This window comes from Nyctibius grandis, chromosome 1 (genome assembly GCF_013368605.1).
Source record: "Nyctibius grandis isolate bNycGra1 chromosome 1, bNycGra1.pri, whole genome shotgun sequence".
In the NCBI taxonomy this organism is placed as follows: Eukaryota; Metazoa; Chordata; class Aves; order Nyctibiiformes; family Nyctibiidae; genus Nyctibius; species Nyctibius grandis.
Genome location: NC_090658.1, coordinates 46,977,207 through 47,000,571, shown reverse-complemented (window position 1 = coordinate 47,000,571; position 23,365 = coordinate 46,977,207). Strand labels below are relative to the sequence as shown.

Here is a 23,365-nt window from a genome sequence, read left to right as displayed (position 1 = left end):
CTGGGCACACTCAGTCTGGGGATCACGTAGGCTGTGTAGGCCATGTCCTTCGAGGCAGCTGTTGCAACTCCCTTATCTTTAGGTTGAAAAGTTGGGGCCCCAAGAGAAAGGAGAATGTTGTAAATACCTTAATTACTCAACTATCCTGGGTGCTCAACTAAACAAAGGGAAGCCTTTGTAATTTGGAGAGCGGTAATGGCTGTAAGATAAGGAGGCTCGAGGATGTTCTCACTTCAGATGGCTGGACCTTGGGATGGGCGGATGCACGAGGAGATAGAGATAAGGACCCGTGTTTTTGCGAGACCACCCAACACAGGTGGCTGCCTGAGCTGCCGAGTGAGGAAAGCTGCCGCTCAGGCTCCTGTGCTGGGGAGGAGGGCACGGCAGAACAGCCATCCTCTGAAGGGCACGTCGTGCCAGCGGGCCGAAGCAGGATCCTTCTGCTCCCCACCGCTGGAGAGGAAAAACCCTGAGGGCCGGCGGGAGTACTGGTGCAGGGAAGGTAGAAATTGGACACGGCCGCGTTAACGCTTGCGGCTGTAATAACTACGAGGTGTTTATGAGGGCACGTTCCCCCTGCCGGGCTGCACCGAGCACAGCCGGGAAGGCGGCCAGCGGGGTGCGAGTGCGGGCCCCACAGCGGCCACAGCGGGCAGCTGGCGCGGGGTCTCCGCCGCTCCCCCGCAGGGGCTGCGCCGCTCTCCGCCCTGCCCCGCCCCGGAGTGACGCAGTCAGCCTGCGCCCGGCGGGAGCGCGAGGCCGAGCCGCTCCTCTGTTCCCGGCCATGTTCCCGTCGGCGCCCGCCTCCCCGCGGGCCCCCGGCGGGTCGGCCCGCAGGAACCTCGGCAGCGCTGCCCCCAGCCCTCTCTCCCGCCCAGGCGGCAGGAAGAACCTGCCCGTGATGGCGGCAGCCAGCTCCCCGGTGCTTTTCTCCCCGGTGGCGCGGAGGAGCGGCTCCCTCTCCGCCCGGTGAGTCCCGCCCCCTGCACCCGGCCGGGCCCCCGGCAGGGGCGAGGAGCGCCAGCCGCCTTTTCCCGCCGGGCCGTTGCCTCGGCCCCGGCCCCGCCGCGCTCCGGGGCCGAGGCCCCCGCCCGCCTCGGGCCGCGCCTCTCGGGCCCTGAAGGAATCACAGCATGGTTGGGGCTGGAAGGGACCCCTGGAGATCATCTAGTCCAACGCCCTGCCAAAGCAGGTTCCCCTAGAGCAGGCTGCACAGGGTCGCGTCCGGGCGGGTTTCGAATATCTCCAGAGAAGGAGACTCCACAGCCTCCCTGGGCAGCCTGTGCCAGTGCTCTGTCACCCAGTGCTCTGTTTTCCCCTCTCCCCTTTCCCGTTTCTGGAATAAACCCCGAGCCTTCCGTTGCCGTGAGTGCAGCCGCCTCCCGGCCCGCTGAGGGGAGGGAGCGGGGGGCCGCGCGGAGCGTGCAGGGCTGCCCGGCGGCCTGTCCCCGGGCCCGGCTGCTCCCCCGCCGGGCTCTCTCCGGCCACCCCTTCCGCAGCGACCGGCGGTGGCGTTACCTCTTGGCGCAGGAGTGCAGGGGAGATGGACTGCAATCCCTGTCAGCCGCCTCCCTGTCCAGGGCAGACTCGCTCGTTGGTTATTGGGGGCGAGAGTCTGTCTGCAGTTAGGTTACTGTACTGAGCATCTGAACGGACTCGCTATTTGCTTACTAGAGTAGCATTGAGAGAGCATAGAGTGGTTGAGAGGCCTAATAGGAAGTTAGGCTGGTGATTAAAAAAGTAGCAAAAAAAATTATAATTAAAAAAAAAAGAGCTAAGTGTTCAAGTGCTTGCCGTCTGAATCTCTTCCTTGAGTCTTACAAACTCAACCAAAACCCAGATGCAGACACGGAGGCTTTTAGTTAGATAAAATCATTTGACCTTACTGAGTAAAAGGAGGGGGAATAGTGTCATTTGGTCATGTGCAATAGTAAGCAGTTAGATTGTATTGGTCCCGTGCCTCAGTAAACATATTAAGGCATACTTCTAAATGAGCCTAATGAGAGGGCTCTGCCTGAAGGCAGACCTTCTGTACAAGAAGGTTTAACAAAATATTTTGTCTCTCTTTGCAAACCCTGCCTCATTTTTAGATGCTCAAGCAATTGTAGGTTACAACATTGCTGTTTCATGAATGCAGTTTTACCGTTTTTCTGTTGGAATGTATTGTAAGATATTCTGTATCTCTGGTCATCCTTAAATCTCTTTTCAGTAGTTTTTCTACAATATTCTTCTGAGATGTGTGCATGCTAGGTCATCCTGGTACTCAAGAAGCTGTATGTGGAGTTGTCGTGATGTTTTCTGGTTTGTTTTTTATTCTGTATTTAGTGACTCAGATATTCTGTTTGCTGATTGACTGTCTTAAATAATATTGCACTGTCAAGACACTGTCACCCTGGTAGTTGGTTTCTCTTATGACTGTGCTGTAGTTTTTAGACACCAGTACAGATCTATAGAATGGAAACTTTCCGGCAGTGTGTAAGTTATCCTTTCTTTCCTCTGTATTATTTTTGCTTATTGCTTTCTTTTATAGAGTGTTTGGTCTACAGTAAGACTTTTCCTCATATCTCCCAGCTTGATTTCTTTAGGAATCTTTGATAAGGGATCTTTTTGAAAGATTTTGGGAAATATAAGTACTTAATATTGTCTTAATTGTATTCACTGACTTTTTTTCCAGAAAATTCTGATAGAACTGTTAGGCATGACTTTACTGTATGAAAAGGAAAAAAAGAAAAAAAATCTGAGAGTTACTAATCTATGGTTATACATTTTGCTCATTTACTTTCCTACAGGAGTAATAAGACTTTATTAGTCTCTGGTTTCTCAGGTGCTCTCAGATTCTTTGTAGGATATTTGATGTACTCTGTTCTCATGGTAACAAATTCTGACTGAAATGTTTTATAGTTGAGCAGTTTCAAGGTTCTTTAAAAAGCGGTATTGTACATTAAAACTATCAATATACAATACCACATGCTCAGTGTTATGAATATCTTATTAGCATTTGAATTCGAGGGTTCCTCAGATGTGTCCCTGGTAAAGGAAAAATATTAAAATAATAAGAACCTCTGTATTTAAAAGAAGATAAAATAGTCAAAGTTTAGGCATTTCCCACCCACCCTCCCCTCAGTTTCCCCTCTTTTCCCTTCCCTGTGAATCAAAACTGAGATTTAACATGAGCCCCAGATCAATTTCAGGGGTTCAGAATCTCTTTTCTCAGGAGCAGCTATTTGTTGTTGAGATAAACAAGATTGTCCATTTTCAGATTTGGGGAACTTTTACTTCAGGTCTGTTTAATATGGTATTTTTCAAAACTAGGTGTCAGGCTTCTCTTCTAGCTGTGTATCGCCATCTTTTGCTATTTCACACTGGGGAGGTCTGTGACATCATTTCACTTGTGAGGAGAAATGAAGAAGGCAGTATCTTCTAAAAGCAGAGAAATTTACACACTTAATCATATTCAAAAGGCAAGACAGACCTATGCTGTTCCAGAGAGAGAAGGTGGGGGAAGATGCAAAGCAGCTTTTATAAATTATATTGTGAAACACATAATGACTGAAGCAGGTAAGAACTGCAGTCTCCACAACAGAACAAGGGCAGTAGAAGTGCTAGCTGATCCCAGCTGCCATGGATGTTCAAAGGGTTGCACGGTACGCCCTGCCCAGCAGTGTCGGAACTGGGGATGACAATAGGCCCTGCAGTCAGGGAAGAACTTCTCTTGAGCTTCTCCTGGCATTATGGATAGCTTTATTCTATAGATAACAAGAATGTGGAGAAGTTGAACAGTGATTTTGTTGCTGGGGGAGGAATGCATATTCAAAAACAGTTCTTTAAAAAATAAAGGAGTTTGATGACAGCTAACAACTTGTAAGGAGGCCACCAAATTACTGCTTTAGATGGTGCTCCCAGAGGGAGCATGTTTATTTTACATAAATCCATTTCATCACATCTGTTTCTAAACAGAAACTAATGAAGTAAATGTCTGTTGAAACTGATGAAGAAACAATAAAAAACAAACTATAACTTTTGTTTTTTTTAAGAGCTACCCCTACCAGAGTTATCCAGCATCCCTCAGCAAGTGAGACTATTAACTATGATATTAAGGCTTTTGGATCCTCTCTGCCTGTTAAGATTATGGAAGTCCTGAAGACGGCTGATGGTAAGAACTGATTTTATCTGTTATTTTTCTCATGAAAGTTGACAAGTGAGAGAAATGTTATCGTGTTGTTGATGCCACTTAAATGCTGACTTTACAGTGGAACCTGAAATGTTTCTGCCTTAGTTTGAATCCAGCTTGGTTAACTATGTAACTATAATTGTAATAACACCCGTGTGGGTATGGATGCATGTAAGTATCTTTCAGGTGCTGTCTTAACCAATACATCTTAAAATCCAAGATTATAAAGAAAGCCAATAGTAGTTTTTTAGTAACTTTTGCTTATTGGTTCTTTCTCACCTTTTTCACATGTTTTGATTCTGTTGTGTCCTAGAGTGGATGCTCTATTTTTTTAAAAATTTATTTTTAATCCACATTTGTTATCACTTCTAAAAGCCCCAGTGATCCAAACCTTTCCCTGAGTTCAAGAAATTGGTTTCCTAAGCAGTTTTTCCCTGGGGATAAGTTTTCTTTTTACAGTAGACATAAGAGGAACCAAAAATGCGTATCTTAAAAATAATCTTAAAAATTGCTGAGCAATTTACAAAGCTATTATAATCTGCTGTAAATTGATGGAAATAGGTTCTAGGATTGTCTTGCTTTTCACTCACAAAAGTTGAGCATTTGTCAAATGGGTTTTTAAACTATATGTAGTAATTTGGTACCTTAATTGAACACATGGAAATTCTAACATGGAATTTAATAGAAAATATATTTCTTATTTTCATAGGAGAATGAAAATTTATTGGTTTTAAGGTTACTCTGCGGTGTTTTAAAAATCTGAATGCTTTAAAAAAATATTTTTTTATGTAGATGATTACCAGCTGAGCATTCAAGTGGATGAAAGTGGATGGGCCTGGCTAGTCCATAAAGATAGGCTGATTATTTGGAAGATTGGTCATTCTCCAGTAGCTAAGGTAACTGAAAGATCAAAATGGAAAAAATTCTATATTTTATGCTACTTGAACAAGCTATTCACTTGTGTTTTTTTAAAGCAAGACTTTCTTTATAAATTGGAGTTTGCGTAGTTTCCCCCCAAAAGCAGCAGGGTTGGTATGGTCATATGAACAACAGTAACTGAAACTCAAGCTGTTGAGGGAGCTTAATATTTTTATATTCCTCTCTTCATTTTTAATTGTCACCTTAACACTAAGGTTAATTCTTTACATTTTAATAGGTGTGTCTCTTATGTTAGATAGTCTTGGTAAAGCTTATTTTAATAGTTAAAAACTAGTTGATGTGTTCCAGATTGGTTTAGATTATTCTGGGACTGATTTTCAACTTGTGAACAAAAAAAAAAAAGGCTAGTTTCAGCTGTGCTGAACATACGTTTCATCTAGTTTCTTATGTCAAGAATTTTTTTTTCCATCTGGGCAGTGTTTCTTTCAGCATCATTTCAGTGAATAGCAAGTATGGTCAGAGGAGACCTGTAGTTAAAAAATCAGTATCTTTGAATTAGTGCAACATATGTTAATTATACAGATTCAGCACTTACAGTAGAGTGTCAGGTATACACGTTCTGGTACTTGTAGAGATTTTGTCAAGGGATTAAAATTTTTCTGATTGTTTAACATTGAGGGAGGGGAGGGGAGGGAGGAATGTTTCCCCACTCCACTCTGTTAGTACCTAGTGAGCTTTTTCAAGCACTTCTAGTTTAATTTTGTTTTCCTGCCTTGTTAGCATATTGTATTAAGGAATGATCAAATAATTGCACCTCTGATAGAAATAATTCAATATTGTAGTGTTGTGAGAAACACTCGGAAATAACTAAAGAAAAACATCGATGTTTGAAAATGTACAAGTAGGTGTTTTTTAGCTGTTTGTTCGTTGTGACAACCTTGCTGAAAATGTCTTGTGACATTATTTTGGTTCCCTTACACAATGTCTGGGCTAGTTGAGAATTAATTCTTAGCAGGATCAAAAATTCTAAAGAGTTTGTGGTAGAGGAATAAGTTCTTCCAGTCTCGTATTTATTATGATATCTCTCTCTTTCTTACAGTTATCTCTGTGCAAGGAACTGCAGCTGCCACCCAGTGACTATCAGTGGACTTCTAGTTTAGCAGCTATAACCTGTCTCAGTTCCTCAAGTGAAGCGCCTTCTCTGCAGGTGATCAACTTCTAAATTTTAGTGTTTAAAAATACTTTGAGTAACTTTGAATATATCCTATTTTATTAAGTACTTATTTGAAAACTGTGTTTGGTGGTGTACTATCAGTTCAAAAGGTAAGGATTGATAGTTTACAATAAATATGTTTGAAATAAACAAAATTCTGCTGATCTTTCCAAATTACACCATTTGCATGGTATAGGTTCAGATTAAATAATAGTTTTCCTGAGGATTACTTGGCATGCTTTAAGAAGTATTGTGTTAGCAAACACCAGGGCAATGAAATATTCAGTCTAAGCAAGTGCAATTTAAATGCATGCTGGCTGAAAAAGTTGTTCAGCAGTGGCTTAATTCTGAGTACACATGGATGAGAAGCAAACACCAGCACCTTCCTTGGCTGGTCTTTATAAGGAAGCTGGCACTGGGAGGACAGATGGTGTAATCTGTCTTGACTGACTACTTTCCTAAGTGCCTTTTTGTGACATACTGTGATAGAGGGTGAGGTTTGAAGATCAGTTAAGTTTTCTGAAGGTATGTTAATGTATCTGTTACTGTCATTCATGAAGAAAAGAAGCTTTCATTTTCAGCTTGGGTGTAGTTTTCAGTTAATATATGTGGTCCTCTAATAAAACTGGATAAGCAGTTGTCTTTGGAAGGAAGAAGCAGAGCAGGATATGTAATAGGATCTTTTGTTATTGTGTTGCACTTCCAGATGATGAAAAGCAATCTTAATATCTTGTGATTAGCTCATAAAACTCTAAATGCTCTATGACTTAGTCATACTCAGAGAAGTTTAAGAGGAAGTAATACACCTAAACCAAGATTACTTTTTTTTATTGCATCTTTCTTCAGCTTCTGAGCTATTCATGGATACGATGATTTTATAGAGTGAAGTAGAAATATTAGTGGTAGAAAATATTTCACTAAAAAGTTATTAAATAATAGGCAGGAATAACAAAGGACAATGCATTCTGTGGTGGTTTTTAAATTGTTACAATGTTCATTAGTCAACTGCTTTTCTTTGTGAAGATGTGTGTCTAGTCAAAAATCAGTTCAAAAACTCGAAGGAGCGTAATAACAGCTCTCAGCTACAGTTCTTCTATTGTTCTGTGATTTTTTTCAACAAGCAGTAGTTGAGGTACAAGGCTTTGTGTCTAAATCTCTACTTGAACACAGTCTCTTGCTTCATGCTTCAAATTTGGTAGTGATTTCCTGAGTCAGAAGCCCTATTGTAGGTACACTGTGGGCTTATGTCTTTATGAAGAGAAGGGCCACCATGTGATTTGATATTTCTCTTAATGACATGAGAGCAGTTTCTTCATTAAATTAGAGTCTGCATTTTAAGTCTTCCATAGTAGCTTCCAACTCTTGGCATCTCTTTTCTGTCTTGCAACTGTAAGTTTTGTTTGCGTTTCAAGAGCAGACCCTGAATTATCAGAAATGAGAACCAGTAGAAAATATTATTGTTAGCGAAATAAGTGAGTATAACACTCCCTGCACATATTAAGTTATGCTACAGAATCATTCTGCAGTTCCGTTCCAGGTTTGTCAGTGTGCATCCATATATATTTACTACTTTTTTGTGTGTTCGTCACCCATAATCTTGATCTGTAAAATAACACGTTCTAGTTAAAGCTGCAGTCTGATTATTATTATCCTGCATGTTCTATTAATTATTTTCTCACCTTAAGTCTCTGGCAATAATGGTTGCTACCAGTGAAGGTTCTGTGCGCTACTGGCCCAATCTTGCCCATGAAGGTTCCTATACGGAGACTTTTACAGACTTTGGAAGTTCTCTGTGCATTTGCCTAACAGCAGTAAAGGTACAGTACAGCATGATTTATATTATTTCTTAAAAAAAAAAACCAAACCAAAAATCAAAACCACCACCACCAACAAAACCCCAGCAGAAAACAACTTATTTGTATCTGCATATTGTTTTCTTTCCTGGTCTGATACTAGCATTGTGATATTTTTTCTCAGTTGTACATTCACTAATGCATTGTTCACTTTTTTATTACCTACCCCAGTCTTTTTTGACATAACCAGATGGAAGATTTGTTATGCAGTTCATTTAGATTAGTGTCCTGTCGGATAGGATGCTATTAAAAGAAAAGAAGAAAAAGAAGTTATAGTGTGCTCAATAACACTTCACATTTTAAATGCACACATGGAAGTTGAATGTTATTTCATTCATAATTCAACATATGAATGCTACATTTGGTAGTGCCTGTAGAGATTGGTTAAATATATTTTCTTTTCATATTTTTCAAAAATATAGTTTAAAATTTTGAAAAAGTATACAGTGAGCTGTACGCTGCACTGATTCAAGCATAGAGAATAATGTGGAAAATTTTTTTTAAACAGTCTTTTTATGTGATAAATGCTTTCTTTTTTATTTTCATCGTTAGCTCTCAAGTACTATGGATGCCTGTGTCTTGTTTAGTGTTGACCCTTATGAACTGACATAAATAATTTTATCTGACAATAGAATTGTTTCAGGAATGTGATTTCAAATTTTTTGTAATATAGTTGCTTTTTCTTTTTGTTAGGGAGGAAGCTTTATTTTATCATCTTCCAGAGGTCAACTAGTTCGATTGATACCAGACAGTTCTGGCAAGATTCATCAGCATGCCCTTCCACAGAGTCAGGGCATGTTTTCTGGAATTGGTAGAAAGGTGTCGTCTCTTCTGGGTATATTGTCTCCTGGACATGATGCTATGGTAAGCTTGAAAAACATTCATATAGTGATCTGATTTAACATCACTCTGTAATTTCTAGCCTTAGTGTTTAAGAAAGAAGAAGGATGACTGTGTAAGGATGTATGATGACCACAAAAAAAAAAAAAAGAGACGAGACTCGACACATTTATGTTACTTACATTTCTTTGAAATTTCGAAGACAGACAGAACCCAAGTAAATCTGTATGCTTTGTAAAGGAGTATGCTGACTTGCTCTTTAGATCTGAATGAAAGGAGATTTTAAAGAAGTATTACTTCCTGGGGATTATGCAGTGATTCAAAGTCTTGTCTCTTTCTAGTGATAGCCTCATTACTACCTGAAGAAACTAGCAGTAACCTGTAATATTACTTTTCTGATTTAGGGTTGCCAAGTGTTGATGATTGGGTTGAGCATTGTCAATGAACTCCACAGAATTTGAAAGAAAGTATGAGAAACATAAACATACTTACTATAGATGTTCTTATATCTATAAGACTTCTCTTGGAAATTATTGTAATACTCTCATCTTGTAACATAACTTGCATAGGTTGCCCAAGGAAGTGATTTTTTTGTGGACTGAGAGTGGTATAGATTGTTGTATCCAAATATTAAGGCTGTGCTTTAACCTTTTTAGCTTTTTCTTTTTTAAATGCAGATTTCTGGCGTTCTTTGGGATAAAGAGAGATCAAGCTTTTATATGCTAACAACTTCAAATCTAAACAAATGGGAGATTGATGATTCATCAGAACGTTATATTCTCAACTGGGATATCAACAGGACCCTGAAAGAACATATTACAGATGCAATTTGGGTAAGAGCCAGGTCACCTGGAAAGGGTTTGTGTGTTTGTTTAATTAATAGCCTTTTTATATGTAGTTATAAGTCAGATGTATTTTTTTTAGGGGTCTGAAAGTAACTATGAAGATATTAAAGGAGGAGTAAATATACACTACGTGGATTTGCAACAGAATTGGTAAGGAAGTACAATTGCATCTGGTTAAGACTTATATTAATGAGATGAATGTGTGCTGTTTTCTTGCAAAAACTGATGTAAGTAATTGCAATGTAATTTTACTTGAGTGCCACTTGATAAAATAAGCATGTCATATTAGGTAACTGGGTTATCCTATACTTCATGCTATCATTCTCTCTTTAGCATTACAAATTCGTTACCTAAGAATAATTCCTTTCACTTTTTTGGTGTCATTTTATCAGGTTTGGGTATTTCTTTTGTCTTGATATTACGAAGACAGCGAGTAAGCAATTGTAACTTGTTCCAGCAAATGCAGAAAATTCAGTATCTCTTGTATTTCATTTAATTACATAAACTCACAACTGCCTTGGTTCAGTTCTATACTGCAATATGAATACTGTTAATAAAACAGCTTGAAAGAACAAATAGTATAGTTTTTCTAAAAAAACCCCACCTAATATTGGAAAATATTTATTTGTGACTGTACTTAAATATCTTGATCTTAAATTTGAGCAAGTAAAATGTGTCATAATCATCTCTCAGTGGTGTTATATCTGCTGTTGAATAGTGATGGACTGGTACTACTTGCTGCAGCGTGGCATCCTGGAGATCATCCATGTCTTGTCTACTACACTCTGATAACAGTAGAAGATAAAGGCTACCAGATGTCTGATGACGTTGTTGTGGAGGTCACACAGTATAATCCATCTTTTCGGGTATGCGAATGAAGGCTCTGAAACTGAGTTAAGCAAGCACAGTGTTTCAGACTATTCCTGTACATAAATCAACTATCAGATTTTTGTCTAAAGGAGAATCAAGTTCTCTGTCTTAAGGTTGTTCTTGGAAGTATGTATTCATAGTATTCTGAGGAAAATGTGTTCTAGCATCTTTTAATGTTTAATAGTAACTGTATGTAAAGTTTATGCTTTACATTTTAAAGCATAAGATAAAAAAGCCCCAAAAATAGATGTCTAAACATCTGATTATCACTGTCTGTGAAAGTTTCTACAGAGTAATTTTATGGTGTACTCACACAGTCAGTTTAGAACAGATTTTGGGCTCTGTTGAGACTCTTGGAGCAGGACAAGGAATTGAGAGATCTGTATTTTGGTCCTTGCTAGACAGCTGGCTTGCTGGGAGGGGAGGACACGTTGGTTGTCCCTTGGTGTACCTCGTTTGTGCTGTCTATTCTGGAAGCATAAACTTGGGCATTAACTTTCTTTGGTAAACTCCTTCCACTCTTCCCCCTCTCCCTCCTGCTTGTAATGGCATCTTAAAATTGAATCTTATGACAGAAGGAGAGTGTGAAAACTGTAGAATAATTGATGTATTTACTTATCTCTTCATGTGAAATTAGCAAGAATTTAATATATGTGGAAGAAAAAAACTCCAGGATCTTAAGTTTTAGGGCACATTAAAAGTGGTTTTGTTTTTTTACGTTATAAGTTATATCCATATCTTTTTAAAAATTAAACCAAATTCAGGCAACTCAGATCAGCCTTTAAAGTGTTAGATGTTTGTTTAAGGTTTTGATTATATACGTGATACTGTTCATATGTAACACTTTCAGTCAGAAGAGGAAGTGTTGTGCTCTCTGTTAGTCCCAGATTACTTTAGCCATGGTGCTTACCTCTATAAGGAAGAGGAAGTGTTTGCTTGTTCCACTGGAACTGGAAGAATTTCTTTACCACAGGAGAAAATCCTATTTGGCATACAAGGTAATATGTGGGGGGGGGGGCGGGAAATCACATTTCGTTGATACTTTCTAATTGAACGTTTTTACAGTATTTAGATTTCTCGGAGAGCAGAGTCATATGAACTCTCTTTTTTCTCTTTATTAAAACTTTCAAGTTGGGAGTTTCTTGTGAGCATATGGAGAAAGCACTGACGTGACATCCAGTATTGTTATTACTTACTCTACAGTGTTTTAGATGAAAATGGAAGTAGATCCCCATTCTTCGTACATGAAAGGCTGGGGGTTTTGTTTGTAGGTTTTTTTTGTCCTTTTTTTTTTTTTTTTTTTTTTTTCTTCCAACATTCACTGTAGATTTTTTTTTTTCTTGAAGTTAACTTTCTGTCGAGGCTCAGCCTAAAATTCATACTGGGTGCCTGTGTCAGATGTCTCTAAGGATGTCATCCTTGACCTTCAAGAGGTGTTTTCAAGTAGGACATGCGCGTTGGTCCTTAGGTAGAATTTGAACTACCCGAATCTTTATTTTTTTAAAACTTTTTTTCTTCTTTTTTTTTTTTTTTTTTTAACTTGCAGTGTATGGAAATCTGCATCTTGTGTAGCAAATAGCACCCACAGTTTCTGTATGTCAGATGCAGTGGTCAATTACTGTTGGTTGGTTCATGACAAAATTTAATAATTGCCTATGAAACTGTTACATTTTGTTGTTAAAGAGGTATTTATGTGCATTTTTTTTTTTTTCTCGCCTCATCTTAGGAGATATCATTTTAGGAGCAGGTTCCTGTACTAGCCTCCCCATCTTCTTTACCAAAAAAAGTGGATTTATCACCATCTTGTCCAGGGAAAACATTTCTGTGCTACCTGAAGACCTTGAAGAGTCCCTGTCCTCTTCTGTTGCTGAACCAAGAAGTGAGGTAATGGTTGTTTGCTTGGCTGGTTGAAAACTGAGGATAGAAATAAAATGTTTTTCTGGCAGTTTTGAATTTTCACTGTGGAAATCCTGGCTTGTTTGAGTTTTAATGTTTTTTTTTAAAATAGGGACTCAAAACACTTGTAATGAAGGCAGTTTTCAAAACCCAAGAAACTTTCCAACATCTGACAGTTTGGATAACTTTTTTGTTTTCCTTTGTTTTGAAGTTGAGATTTCGATAAAATTTATGTTTTTTTTCACATGGATGTATTACTGTATGTCACTAGTCCTGATATAACACTGCTGCAGAGACTCAGACTTTGTTCTCACTTTTTGGTCAGGATGATTTCTTCAGTCTTTTGTGTCTGTTCCTTTTACATATAAGAGACACTTTTAGCTTGGAAGCTAAGCTGAGAAGGGCTATATGGTGGCTGAATATTGTTTCTGCTCTGTTACATAGATATCTTTTAAATACAGTCTTATAAAAATATGTAAAAGTATTTTTATGGATATCAATATTTTGTGCAATATGCATTTATTAAGCTGTTACTTACATCAGACATGTTTTGTTTAAAATGTATGTGCCCTGGAGATTTCCCTTGAGCGGGAGGGAAGAATAGAAAAGTTGTTACAATACAAATTAGAGAATATTTCTGTGGCGTGAGTTGCAATCCTTATTCCAATTAAATCACCTTTTAAATCAGTTATTATTAACTTAGTATTTTAGTGGAAGACTTTCGTGGTGATTGCTCAGATGGAACTGTATTTTTCTTACTGACCTAGTCTCTAGTTAGATTTGTGTGCACTTACATTGTTTTTGTGGGTGATAGTACTCATGAATACCTTTTAAATTCTGTCAGAATGTTGGTTTTGAATATTAAAATATTTAAAATTACCATACAAAGTTTGACTGGTGGGTGATAGTACTCATGAATACCTTTTAAATTCTGTCAGAATGTTGGTTTTGGATATTAAAATATTTAAAATTACCATACAAAGTTTGACTGGTGAAATAAGTTGGCGTAAGTTCCTTTTCAGTTTGTGTGAGTTTTATTAAAATGCTTGAGGTTAAACCACTGTGACTTTCATTGTAATGTATCTTATGGGCTTGTTTGGCTTAATAAACACAACTGCTTCCAGGTGGCATTTTTATTTTAAGTCTATGTTGTTGCTACTTAGAAAAAATGTTTTCATTTCATAATGAAGATTGATACTTGTCTTTCAGCTGAAGTTCTTACTTTGCATTTTCAGAGTCCTGCGTTTGACTCAACAAGTAGGCTAGAAATTATAGCTCAAGAAGATAAGACTAGATTACTGAAAGCTGCTTTTCTACAGTACTGCAGGTAGAAATTGCACTTGATTTTTGAGGCTTGCTTTGTTTGCTATTCTTAAAGGCACTCTGATATTTGACTGAGGTTGTCTTGGTAAAGATACTCTTGTGCTGTTTTAATTAAGGCTATTTCAATGACACATGCACATCTTTATTAGGAAAGTGTTAGATACATCTTGAGCTAGTAAGAAGTGATACGTGCTAGAAAGAAGCAGAATTCTGTAATCTCAATGACTTTTTGCTTACCCTGCATAAATTCTGTGATGTTACATTACTGCCAGTGAAGCAACTTTAAACTTCGTTATTTTGACTTCTTTATTCTTCTAGTAAGTGGTGTTTTGTTGTTAAAAAACATTCTTTCCTTTTCTTCCTCATTTTTATTTGCATAGCTGTTTTCAGTAATACTTTCAAACATGTTTAATTACTACTTATGTGGCCATGAAGAAGAACTAGTGTTACCGGAAAATAGTAACCAAGAAAACTCTCTAAACCAAATGATAGTTTAGAAAGCTGACGTTGGTTTATTGCAGCGCTGGGTGCATGGGGGATCCCTCCTCCTAGCATGCACACCTAGGAACAAAAGCATGCTCATTATATACATTACAGAAAAATGAATATTCATATAATTCCAAGAAAAGCCCACCTATTCCAAGAAATTTATGCATATGCTAATACATTATGTAATGGTCTTTGCGCATGCGTACTAAATTGGGGAAGGGGTCTTGGGTGTTCCATGGGGTCTCTAGTGGTCGCAATCCCCCCATAATTGTGCTCTGTGCAAGCGTGGTTGAGGCCTTCTTGTTGACAAGTGCAGGTGGCCTCAAGGAGAAGATGTTGTTCTGGTTCTCACTGGACTTATCTCTCCTCCAGCACCAGAGTTTGTGAATCAAGTTAATTTAGACATCACAAAGTTGTTTTTCACAGTCTTGTTTGTCTTTGGCCCTTTTTTATAATTAGCAAGGAACTTAACAGAGACCTTGCATTTTCTAAGACTAAGCGCAAGCAAGAATCATTGACGACTATAACACTGTTATCAGTCCCATAAGCAGACCCTATCTACAAAACATGCAGTTTGCTTCAGAACACACTGTTATTCTCTGTTATTCTAGCTGAAAGGAAAACTACTGACAGTAAAGTTGATTCTGTGTAAAGGTAACACAGAGTAGGCCTTTTAGAGCCTGCTCTGAGGCCTACTCTTGCTAAACCGTTGCTAAACCGTCTGGTATCACTAGCATGGCAGCTTCTGTGACAAGATGATTTCTTTTTCTTAGATTGACTGATATGGAGGGGAGTGGGAGTGGAAGGAAATACAGTGTTCATCAAAGTATCCTGATAAAAGCAACCTGACTGTTGGGAGGCATGCAATGCCTCTGAAAGGTCTGATGTTGAGATGAGTGATGTAAACAAGGGAGGAAGAGGAGAAATAAGATAAACAGAGCTGTAGACTTAGATTAATTCTATTTAGAGGGGATTGTTTTCAATAGATTTATTTAACCCAGAACACAACCTCTTAGGACTGCATAAGTCCTAAGAGGTTGTGTTCTGGGTTAAATAAATCTATTTATTTAACAACCCAGCAACCCTCTTAGGACTAATCTCCTTAAAGAGTCTTAAAACTTGGAAGGAACAGATTTAAGGTAACAGGAAGTAGGAGTGCTTTTGGCATAGAGCTGAATGTGAGGTAGAAGATTATGAAGGGGATTAGGCATATATAGTAAAGGATGTCGAGATCTGTAAACATGCACAGAATTTAGAAAGAAAATATACTTGTATTCACAAGTGGACGTGTCAGTAAACAGAACTGCTGCTGGAGATAGCTGTAGTCCTGAGGTGACTGGAGTAACTAAGGTCTGAGAGCACAGATATCACTGGTATCACTGAGGATGTGAACAAGGGGGTTGGAAACAAGGTCAGAAGAAAGTAGGAGGTAGTAAGGAAAACAATGTGAAACAGTATGAAAGTTTAATGTTATTTTGATTAAAATTTGGGTTATATTTATGAAACTAGAAGAAACTAATAATTTGATGTGTACAGTATTGATTCAGATTTTTTCCAGAAAAGTAGTGTGGTAAAATGAATGGACAAATCTTCCACAGAACAGATATAGCAGTGGCCTGTCCAGATGGCCAAGCAGTTGATGCAGAGCAAATAGCGGAAGGCTGTTTAATAGGAGATTGAGTACATTCCAGATTTTGAAAGTATAGTTTGCTTTAGTAAACCTTTGTGCAGTTTCTGGATGCACTGATGGTTTTTGTTTCAAGATATCTTGGTCATATAAACATTCAAACTGAAAGTCTCATGATTATCTCAATCAGATAATATATCAGTATTCCTTCTCTATTGGAATACTATAATTTTTAGTCACAAAATCAAATCAGTGCTTTTTTGTGAATATTGCATAATGCTTACATAGAGTTCTTCAGTGCGACTTCATACATTGGAGGTTTAACATTTGGATGCTTCTTACTCTTTTACTTATTGACCTGAATAGAACAGGATTCTCTGAAATTATAGGAAATAAGAAAAACTGTATTTGTTGAAGCATTTTCCTGAGAACTTTTACTCTACTGACATTTGTAGGAGTGATGACGTGTGCTCTTGAGAGGATTTTAAAGTGAGCGATAGAAATTTGGTGACTTAGCTACCAGAGACATCCAGACTTAGCTCTGTGTGATGAATCTCTTCTCTTAAATAATAGTAATAGGGATAATAAAATAAGAAGTTACTTGAAACACTTCCTGGCTTGTGCTTTTTTGTTTTACAGATTGTGCAGCCTACTTGCTTTAAAAGTATCAGAATAGCTTTTATCCGTAGAATCAGGATACCTTTTATCCATAGTCAGTTTAAAGATAGCCCAAACAATTCTTGATGTTTGTAATCTAAAGCACTTTACAAAAAGCAGATCAGAAAATCCTACTAATTGAGTGGTTCTTGTTCCTATAATCCTGTCTATTGTTCTTATTTCATATACTTTGTATTTCTTTTATTTCAGGAGAGATACAGTCAATGCACAAAGCATGGTAGCTGAGCTCTTTCCAAGTAATGCAGGTCTGGATTCTGATGCTGAACTGGATAGGGCAGTGACTCGGATCAGTGTGGACTTAACGGATGATTACCCTGCCTCTGATCCAAGATGGGCTGAATCTGTACCTGAAGGTAAATGTAATGGTGTGAAGGTCTTGGGGTTTTTGGGTTTTGGTGTTGGTTGTTTTTTTGGGTTTGTTCTTCTCTTGGTGAAAAACTGTCTATAGTACTCTAAATAAAATTGTAATTTAGCCTTTGAAAAAAAGGGCATAGGTGTCCCTTGCCCTCTTCCACCACTAGATACATTTCCAGAAAGGCTAAAAGATGCATACTATGAGACTGCCAGATAAACTTGCAGTCTACTGTGGTTAGTTCTTGACTGCATATAGTAAACATAAACAGCAAAGAAAACATTTCTGAGAATGGTACTTTATGCAAGGAACAGGTGGTATCACTTTAGTGTTTCCATGATTCCTTGGATAGATCTAAATTATTTTTCACAAATAGATACATTGAGAGAAAGAGTTTATTTGCTCATGCTTAGCCCTTTGTCAGCATGGCTGGACAGCTGCTGGTAGGCTTGGATCCTGGGTAGAGTGAGCTCATATCCCTCTGGGGCATTGGTATTTGTGTCTGCCTAAAAGAGGACTAGAGAAATTTATTTTGGAGTATTTGCTGTACGTAAAGGATGAAAGGAAACACATTTTCAGCAAGAAACTTCTTCGTTCATGCTTCCCTGTCTCTTATGAATAGTGTTAATTTGAAACTATCCCCACGGCCTTTAGGCAGCACTTGCCAGTTACTGAGCAGAGACTTAGTTTGAAAGTTCATGTAGTAAATAGTTACAGGTGGATGATGCTTCCTGCTGTTGTTTCTGCATGGCAGCCAGTTAGAAATTGTCAGGCATCAGATCCTTAGTATTTTCTGAATCAACTTTATTTTCATTTGGCAGCTTATTTGTATTTATTCCTGGCTAAAGCAGGAAGTGAACATTGATCACTTCTTGGAAATAGTCTTGCTAATTTTGCTCATAGTGATAGGTTCTTCTGAGTTTTTGTATCTTCGTAGTCTTTTGGTTTAAAGCACACTTAGAATATACAGAAACTCTGAAATAAGAAAATAACTTGGGCTCTGGAGAACTCTGCTGAGGTGAGATACTTGTGAGGATACTCATGAGGAAGCTTCCATCGTCCTTACTGACTCCTTTAAGGATCTGATTGATAAGATGGAAATGTTAGCTGGCTTTTCAGGTGCAGGGTTGTTTGAGGAAGAACAAAAGTAGAGCCGTGCTGGGTAACCACTTATATTGTGCAGTGGAATTGTGCAGGCAATGCAAGAGTCGTTAGGTCTGAATGCCTGTTAACACTTTATTTTGTAGTAGCCATGGTCTAGGGCATAAGAAATTTAGCAACAGCTAGTCCACAATGAAGATAAAAATTTGAATTTGGATCTTACTAAAATTTGAATAAGCTGGTGAGCTGCTATTTTAGTGACATAATCAATTGGGTGCTTCAGAATAGTTGTACTGATCTAAAGATACTTGATTTCTTCTAAAGGCTTTATTTCAGCTATGATGGAGTTCAAAAACCACATTTAAAAATTACATGGTAAGCAATATATAAATGTGTATGCATATATTTTTAAAAGTACCAGTGCAGTAAGACTATAGAAACTTATAGAAGCATGTTTATCTCAGAGGCAAAAAAAAAAATAGCTATCAAAGAATGAAGATATCAGCTGCTCTGATCTAAGATTTTTCTCTTTTTAGAAGCAGCTGGTTTCAGCAACACATCTCTCATTCTTCTTCATCAGCTCGAGGATAAGACAAAAGCACATTCCTTCTTCATTGAGTTTCTTCATCAGGTAAAATTTTACTGTTCTTTTGGTATTAGCACACATACTAGAGTATTAATTTTTCTTTAAGTAATTCTTCTAGAACACTGTTTAAAATGCATGTGGTGTTTTATTTTTTTAATAAAAGGTTGGTGTATTTGAACATCTCAGCAGTTCTCCAGTACGAGGGATGCCGATGGCAACTCGATTGTTGCTCTGTGAGCATGCAGAGAAACTAGCAGCAGCAATTGTTCTTAAGAATCACCACTCCAGACTGCCTGATCTAGTGAATGCTGCTATACTGATTGCATTAAACAAAAGGGAGTCTGACATTCCACCAAGTCTTACCCCCGCAGATGTGTTCTTTCGAGAGGTAAGAAACCTGTTACTTCTGCATCATTGTATAGTATCACGTGTAGTAAAAGCTTTAATGTATACTTTTTCCTTGAAATAGGAATGGTGTGGTAGTATTTTCCTCACTTCAGTGTACATACTTTTTTTTATGTCTGCACCTCAAACATGAATTATGACAAATTTCATGTAGCAGATGTAAAGTTGTGATACAAAAATCGGAAATCTCCAAACCCCGTTGCTTTCTAACTTTCCTCACCGAAGCGGGAAGCTAGGTGCGGCTGGGTAAGGAGTCCGAAAGAAAACTCAATAACACTGGAGTGTCGTTAAGCAGGCGTTCTTTTCTGCAGCACTGGCCAGCACTGGGGGTTATCCACCATGAGTGCTCCGCCGATCTGGCAAACTTTCGGAGACTATATACCATAAAGTTATACATAGTCACAGGATTTCCGATAACTCATTTACATAACCATGAGATATGCAAATGTCCACTCCGCATGCGCAGTCATCTTCCCTGGTGGTCGTCAGGGGTCTTCAGATGAAGGCCGATAGTCTTCCTCACTGTGTGACTGACCCCTGCTTCTGGGCAAACTCAGTCCGGGAATCACGCAGGCCATGTAGGCCATGTCCTTCGAGGCAGCTGTTGCAATTCCCTTATCTCTATGTTCTCGTGCATCCGCCCATCCCAAGGTCCAGCCATCTGAAGTGAGAATGTCCTGGAGCCTCCTTGTCTTACAGCCATTACCGCTCTCCAAATTACAAAGGCTTCCCTTTGTTTAGTTGAGCACCCAGGATAGTTGAGTAATTAAGGTATTTACAACATTCTCCTTTCTCTTGGGGCCCCAACCCTTTCAGTATGTTATCCAGCATATTTTATCTAATAAAGGTTCTACTGCCAAATGTTTCAGAAGAATACGGAGGAATATGTTTAATGAAGGTTTATTGAGTTGCTTTCAAAAAAGAGGATTTTTTTTTCTTCCTAAGTCCAGAAATAAGGCAATTCTTGTACTCTAAGTATTGTATGAAATATAAGCTGGTGATTTTGTTATCCATTTCAGTAGTTGATACCTTTTAATATTTTTGGCTATTGATGTGATTTCTACTAATATTAGATTATTTTTCTATAAAACTCATAACTTTGCTTTCAGGTATCAGCTGGTAATGGATAAGTTTATGCTCAGTGCCATTTTTCTTTATATCTTTAAGGTGTCCAAAATAGATTCCATCTTTGAGTGCTTACTAGAAGAAGAGGAACAAATTCTGAAAGAGATGCCTGTTGAATCAATTGAGTGGGCACAGATAGTTGTCAATGTGAACAATATCATTAAGGTATAGAACTGCATTAACTAAAATGTTTATGGGAGGGGAAGGTAAATATTGAAGAGTACATCTGAGTTACTGATATGAAAACAAAAGTGAATGCACTTTTCAAATGTCCAAATATATTAGGAAGGAAAAGATGATCTGGTGCAGAATTACGGACATTCCTTTTCCTCCTGAGCCACTGCTAAAGAATTTGAGAAGTTGCAGCATTGTTGGAAGTTGTGAAAGCATCAGTACATAGGAAAGAGTGAAGAGTTTATGCTTGGGCACCAAGGCTTCTTGCCAAGTCAGTGTGTGCTCTTCTATACATCTGAGAAGGTGGCATAGAAAGAAGAGAGATATTAAAATAATATTTCAGAATTATAAAAGACAACATTTTTTACGGTCTGTGTATATGCAGGTAGACTTAAATGTACTTATGTCCTTGCCTTTAAATAGGACATGCTACAAGCTGCCTGTCAGTATCGTCAGTCTAGAGCCTCTTTATATGAAACAGGAGAGCTTCCAGAAAGAGAACCTGAATATATTCCATGGACAGGTGAGAAATTATTATTACTAGTTTATTAATTACCTATCCTAAACAAAAATAGTTTTAATGAGTTTCAGAACACGAGAATTTCAATCTGAATGTTAAACTTACTGTTAAAAGCTGCTACAAAGTTGTCAGTAAGAATAGGAGAAGTTACAGGTTTCATTTGGTGAATGAAATGGAGTGAAAGAATGAACACTTATTTTGTCCAGTATTGATGGTAATTCTTTAAAACTTGCATTGCATATTTGACTACAAAAACAAAATTTGGAGACAAAGCTAATTTTTTTTCCCCAGTATGCCCTAGTTTTGGTTGGCAGACCATGGGATACATAATGTTAAAATGAAACATAAAATGTGATTTATAACTGTTTTAAAAGGACTGATGATTCTCCACTTAAGTGTTTTGTTTTGATAGTTTTAATAATACGAAAAACTATCAGAAGAAATATTTGCAGAAGCAAGCACTTTCCAGTTGGTACTTAAGCTTCCTGGTGGCTTCTACGTGTAAAACACACTTGTTTAGTGCTCCCAAGATAGAAATCTTTTGAAAAGCAGGACCCATGCAAGCCATTTTGGTGTGTTATGTCTTGATGACTACATCCAAGTATTTAAATCAGGTCAACAAAAATTGCCTTTTCCGTGTGTGTTTTCTCTACTTTGCTTACGGATCGTGCAAGTGATTCTTTTCTTCTGAAAAATAGCTGGTACTGGTAGCTGGCAGTGTAGATCTGTGTAGTTCAGGGGGTGGTTTTGTTTCTGTTCTTTTGACCAAATTTAATATGTAAAGGTAGATGGGAGTATGTGTTTGTTTTGAGGGTTTTTTTTATAGTATTGCTTTGATTTTTAAAATTAATTAGCTTCTTTTGGTTTTTGTTTTTTTTTTTTTGTTTTTTTGTTTTTTGTTTTTTTTTTTTTTAAATTATATGTAGTAATGTTTTTGTTATACTTCAGCATAGATTCCTGTGGTGATAGGATTATTGTTTTAATGTTCACTCTGTTGTTTTCCCAAGCATCTAGTGGCCTTCGTACAACAATAATACGTCAGCATGGAATCATTCTGAAGGTGGTGTATCCCCAGGTGGACAGTAACCTCCGTAGCATTGTGGCTGAGCAGCTGGTGGCGCTACTGAATTGTTTTCTAGATGGCTATGTTTCTCAGCTGAAATCTGTGGACCGCCCTGCTGATCAAGAGAGATACAGCAATGTGGAAATGGAATACGTGCAGAAAAGATCAGAACTCTTGTCTCCTCTCCGTAAGTACCATCTGTTTTCCTTAATGCAAGGATTAAATGTTCCGTTCGATGAGGAAATGATGCAAATCTGATGGAGTAAATGGTATCTGTGTATGAATTCTATTTGTTTCACATGTTTACCTTCAGAGTATAAATGACTGGTTTTATTATTTAATGGGTTATTTACAAAATAACAACAGATTACAGAATTGCATCGAAGACTGCACCTGTACCCATACCTCTAATGAGGCACATTGCTGCTTGGATTTTTTTGTTTTGCTAACTTGTTGTATTTTTCTGGCAGGAATTTATCTTGTGCCAGGTGGCTGAAAATAGCCTATAAATGGATTTCTAAATGTTTATATTGTTGCTAGTTGACATAAATTTATGGGCCTGAAAGTTTGTATAGTGTTTATCAAGAAAAAGTTACTATTCAAATCTTGATTATTTAGTAATCACACCTGCTGTTTAACATGTCAGATGTGGTTAAGTCTTTAATGAGTAATTGAAAGCAAAGACCTCTTGTTAAGTGGAAATAACTCTGCGCAAATACATTTTAGTAAGCTTATGAAGTCTAATTTTTTTAAACTAAAAATGAACGCTATAAATAGAAGTCTAATAATCACTGCCTTTTAACATTCTTAAACCTGAAGAAAAGTCTCTTAAACTATCATTGTCAGTTTTACTGACATTCATGGGCTCTGTTAGCTTGTAAATATATTTTGTATCATTATGTTCAATCTAGAGTTAATATTTCCTTACAAACAAAATTGCACGTTCTGCTAACTCTTATGTACTTGACTGAACCAAAATGAAAGATTCTAAATAATAGGATTTGTATTCAAAATATGTTATCTTTACTTGTTCTATTTGTTATCAAAAGCCTTTGCCTGCTGCTTTGTTACTTTGTGTAATTAAGTGGATATTAATACAGATATCAAGTCATGGGTTGACTTTTTTTCTCCCTTCCCCAAAAGCTCAAATAGCAGATGCTGCTAACTTTCAGAGAAAATAAAGTATATACTGTCAATTTAGTATTCTAAACTTCTCTTTTTCCCTCTTGTATTGGGGAACAGAGGTGGTGGGTATGTGAGCTTGCCTGCGCACAGGTTATGGATGCAGTAAGGTGAATGTTTCTTTGCGAATGTGTAATGTGATATAAATGCTTGAAACTTGTTTTCATTTTTCT

General features: G+C 37.9%; 1 protein-coding gene across 2 annotated transcripts in view; it reads left to right on the top strand.

Moving 5' to 3' along the window:
* The first annotated feature begins 754 nt into the window (after window positions 1-754).
* The window catches only part of NUP133 (nucleoporin 133), a 35,235-nt gene continuing 12,624 nt past the window's right edge, over window positions 755-23,365 (top strand). Inside the window, exons 1-18 of one of the 2 annotated variants that reach the window (XM_068402167.1) lie at window positions 755-969; window positions 4,035-4,153; window positions 4,964-5,067; window positions 6,150-6,257; window positions 7,949-8,080; window positions 8,810-8,980; window positions 9,634-9,789; window positions 9,881-9,951; window positions 10,520-10,667; window positions 11,522-11,669; window positions 12,398-12,555; window positions 13,803-13,894; window positions 16,874-17,037; window positions 18,677-18,768; window positions 18,887-19,111; window positions 20,296-20,418; window positions 20,851-20,950; window positions 21,955-22,197. In XM_068402167.1, coding sequence (XP_068258268.1) covers window positions 785-969; window positions 4,035-4,153; window positions 4,964-5,067; window positions 6,150-6,257; window positions 7,949-8,080; window positions 8,810-8,980; window positions 9,634-9,789; window positions 9,881-9,951; window positions 10,520-10,667; window positions 11,522-11,669; window positions 12,398-12,555; window positions 13,803-13,894; window positions 16,874-17,037; window positions 18,677-18,768; window positions 18,887-19,111; window positions 20,296-20,418; window positions 20,851-20,950; window positions 21,955-22,197 — 2,539 coding nt within the window. In that variant the 5' untranslated portion in view covers window positions 755-784. Of the gene's footprint in view, window positions 970-4,034; window positions 4,154-4,963; window positions 5,068-6,149; window positions 6,258-7,948; window positions 8,081-8,809; window positions 8,981-9,633; window positions 9,790-9,880; window positions 9,952-10,519; window positions 10,668-11,521; window positions 11,670-12,397; window positions 12,556-13,802; window positions 13,895-16,873; window positions 17,038-18,673; window positions 18,769-18,886; window positions 19,112-20,295; window positions 20,419-20,850; window positions 20,951-21,954; window positions 22,198-23,365 lie in introns of both variants that reach the window. The other variant, XM_068402158.1, reaches the window with a different exon arrangement.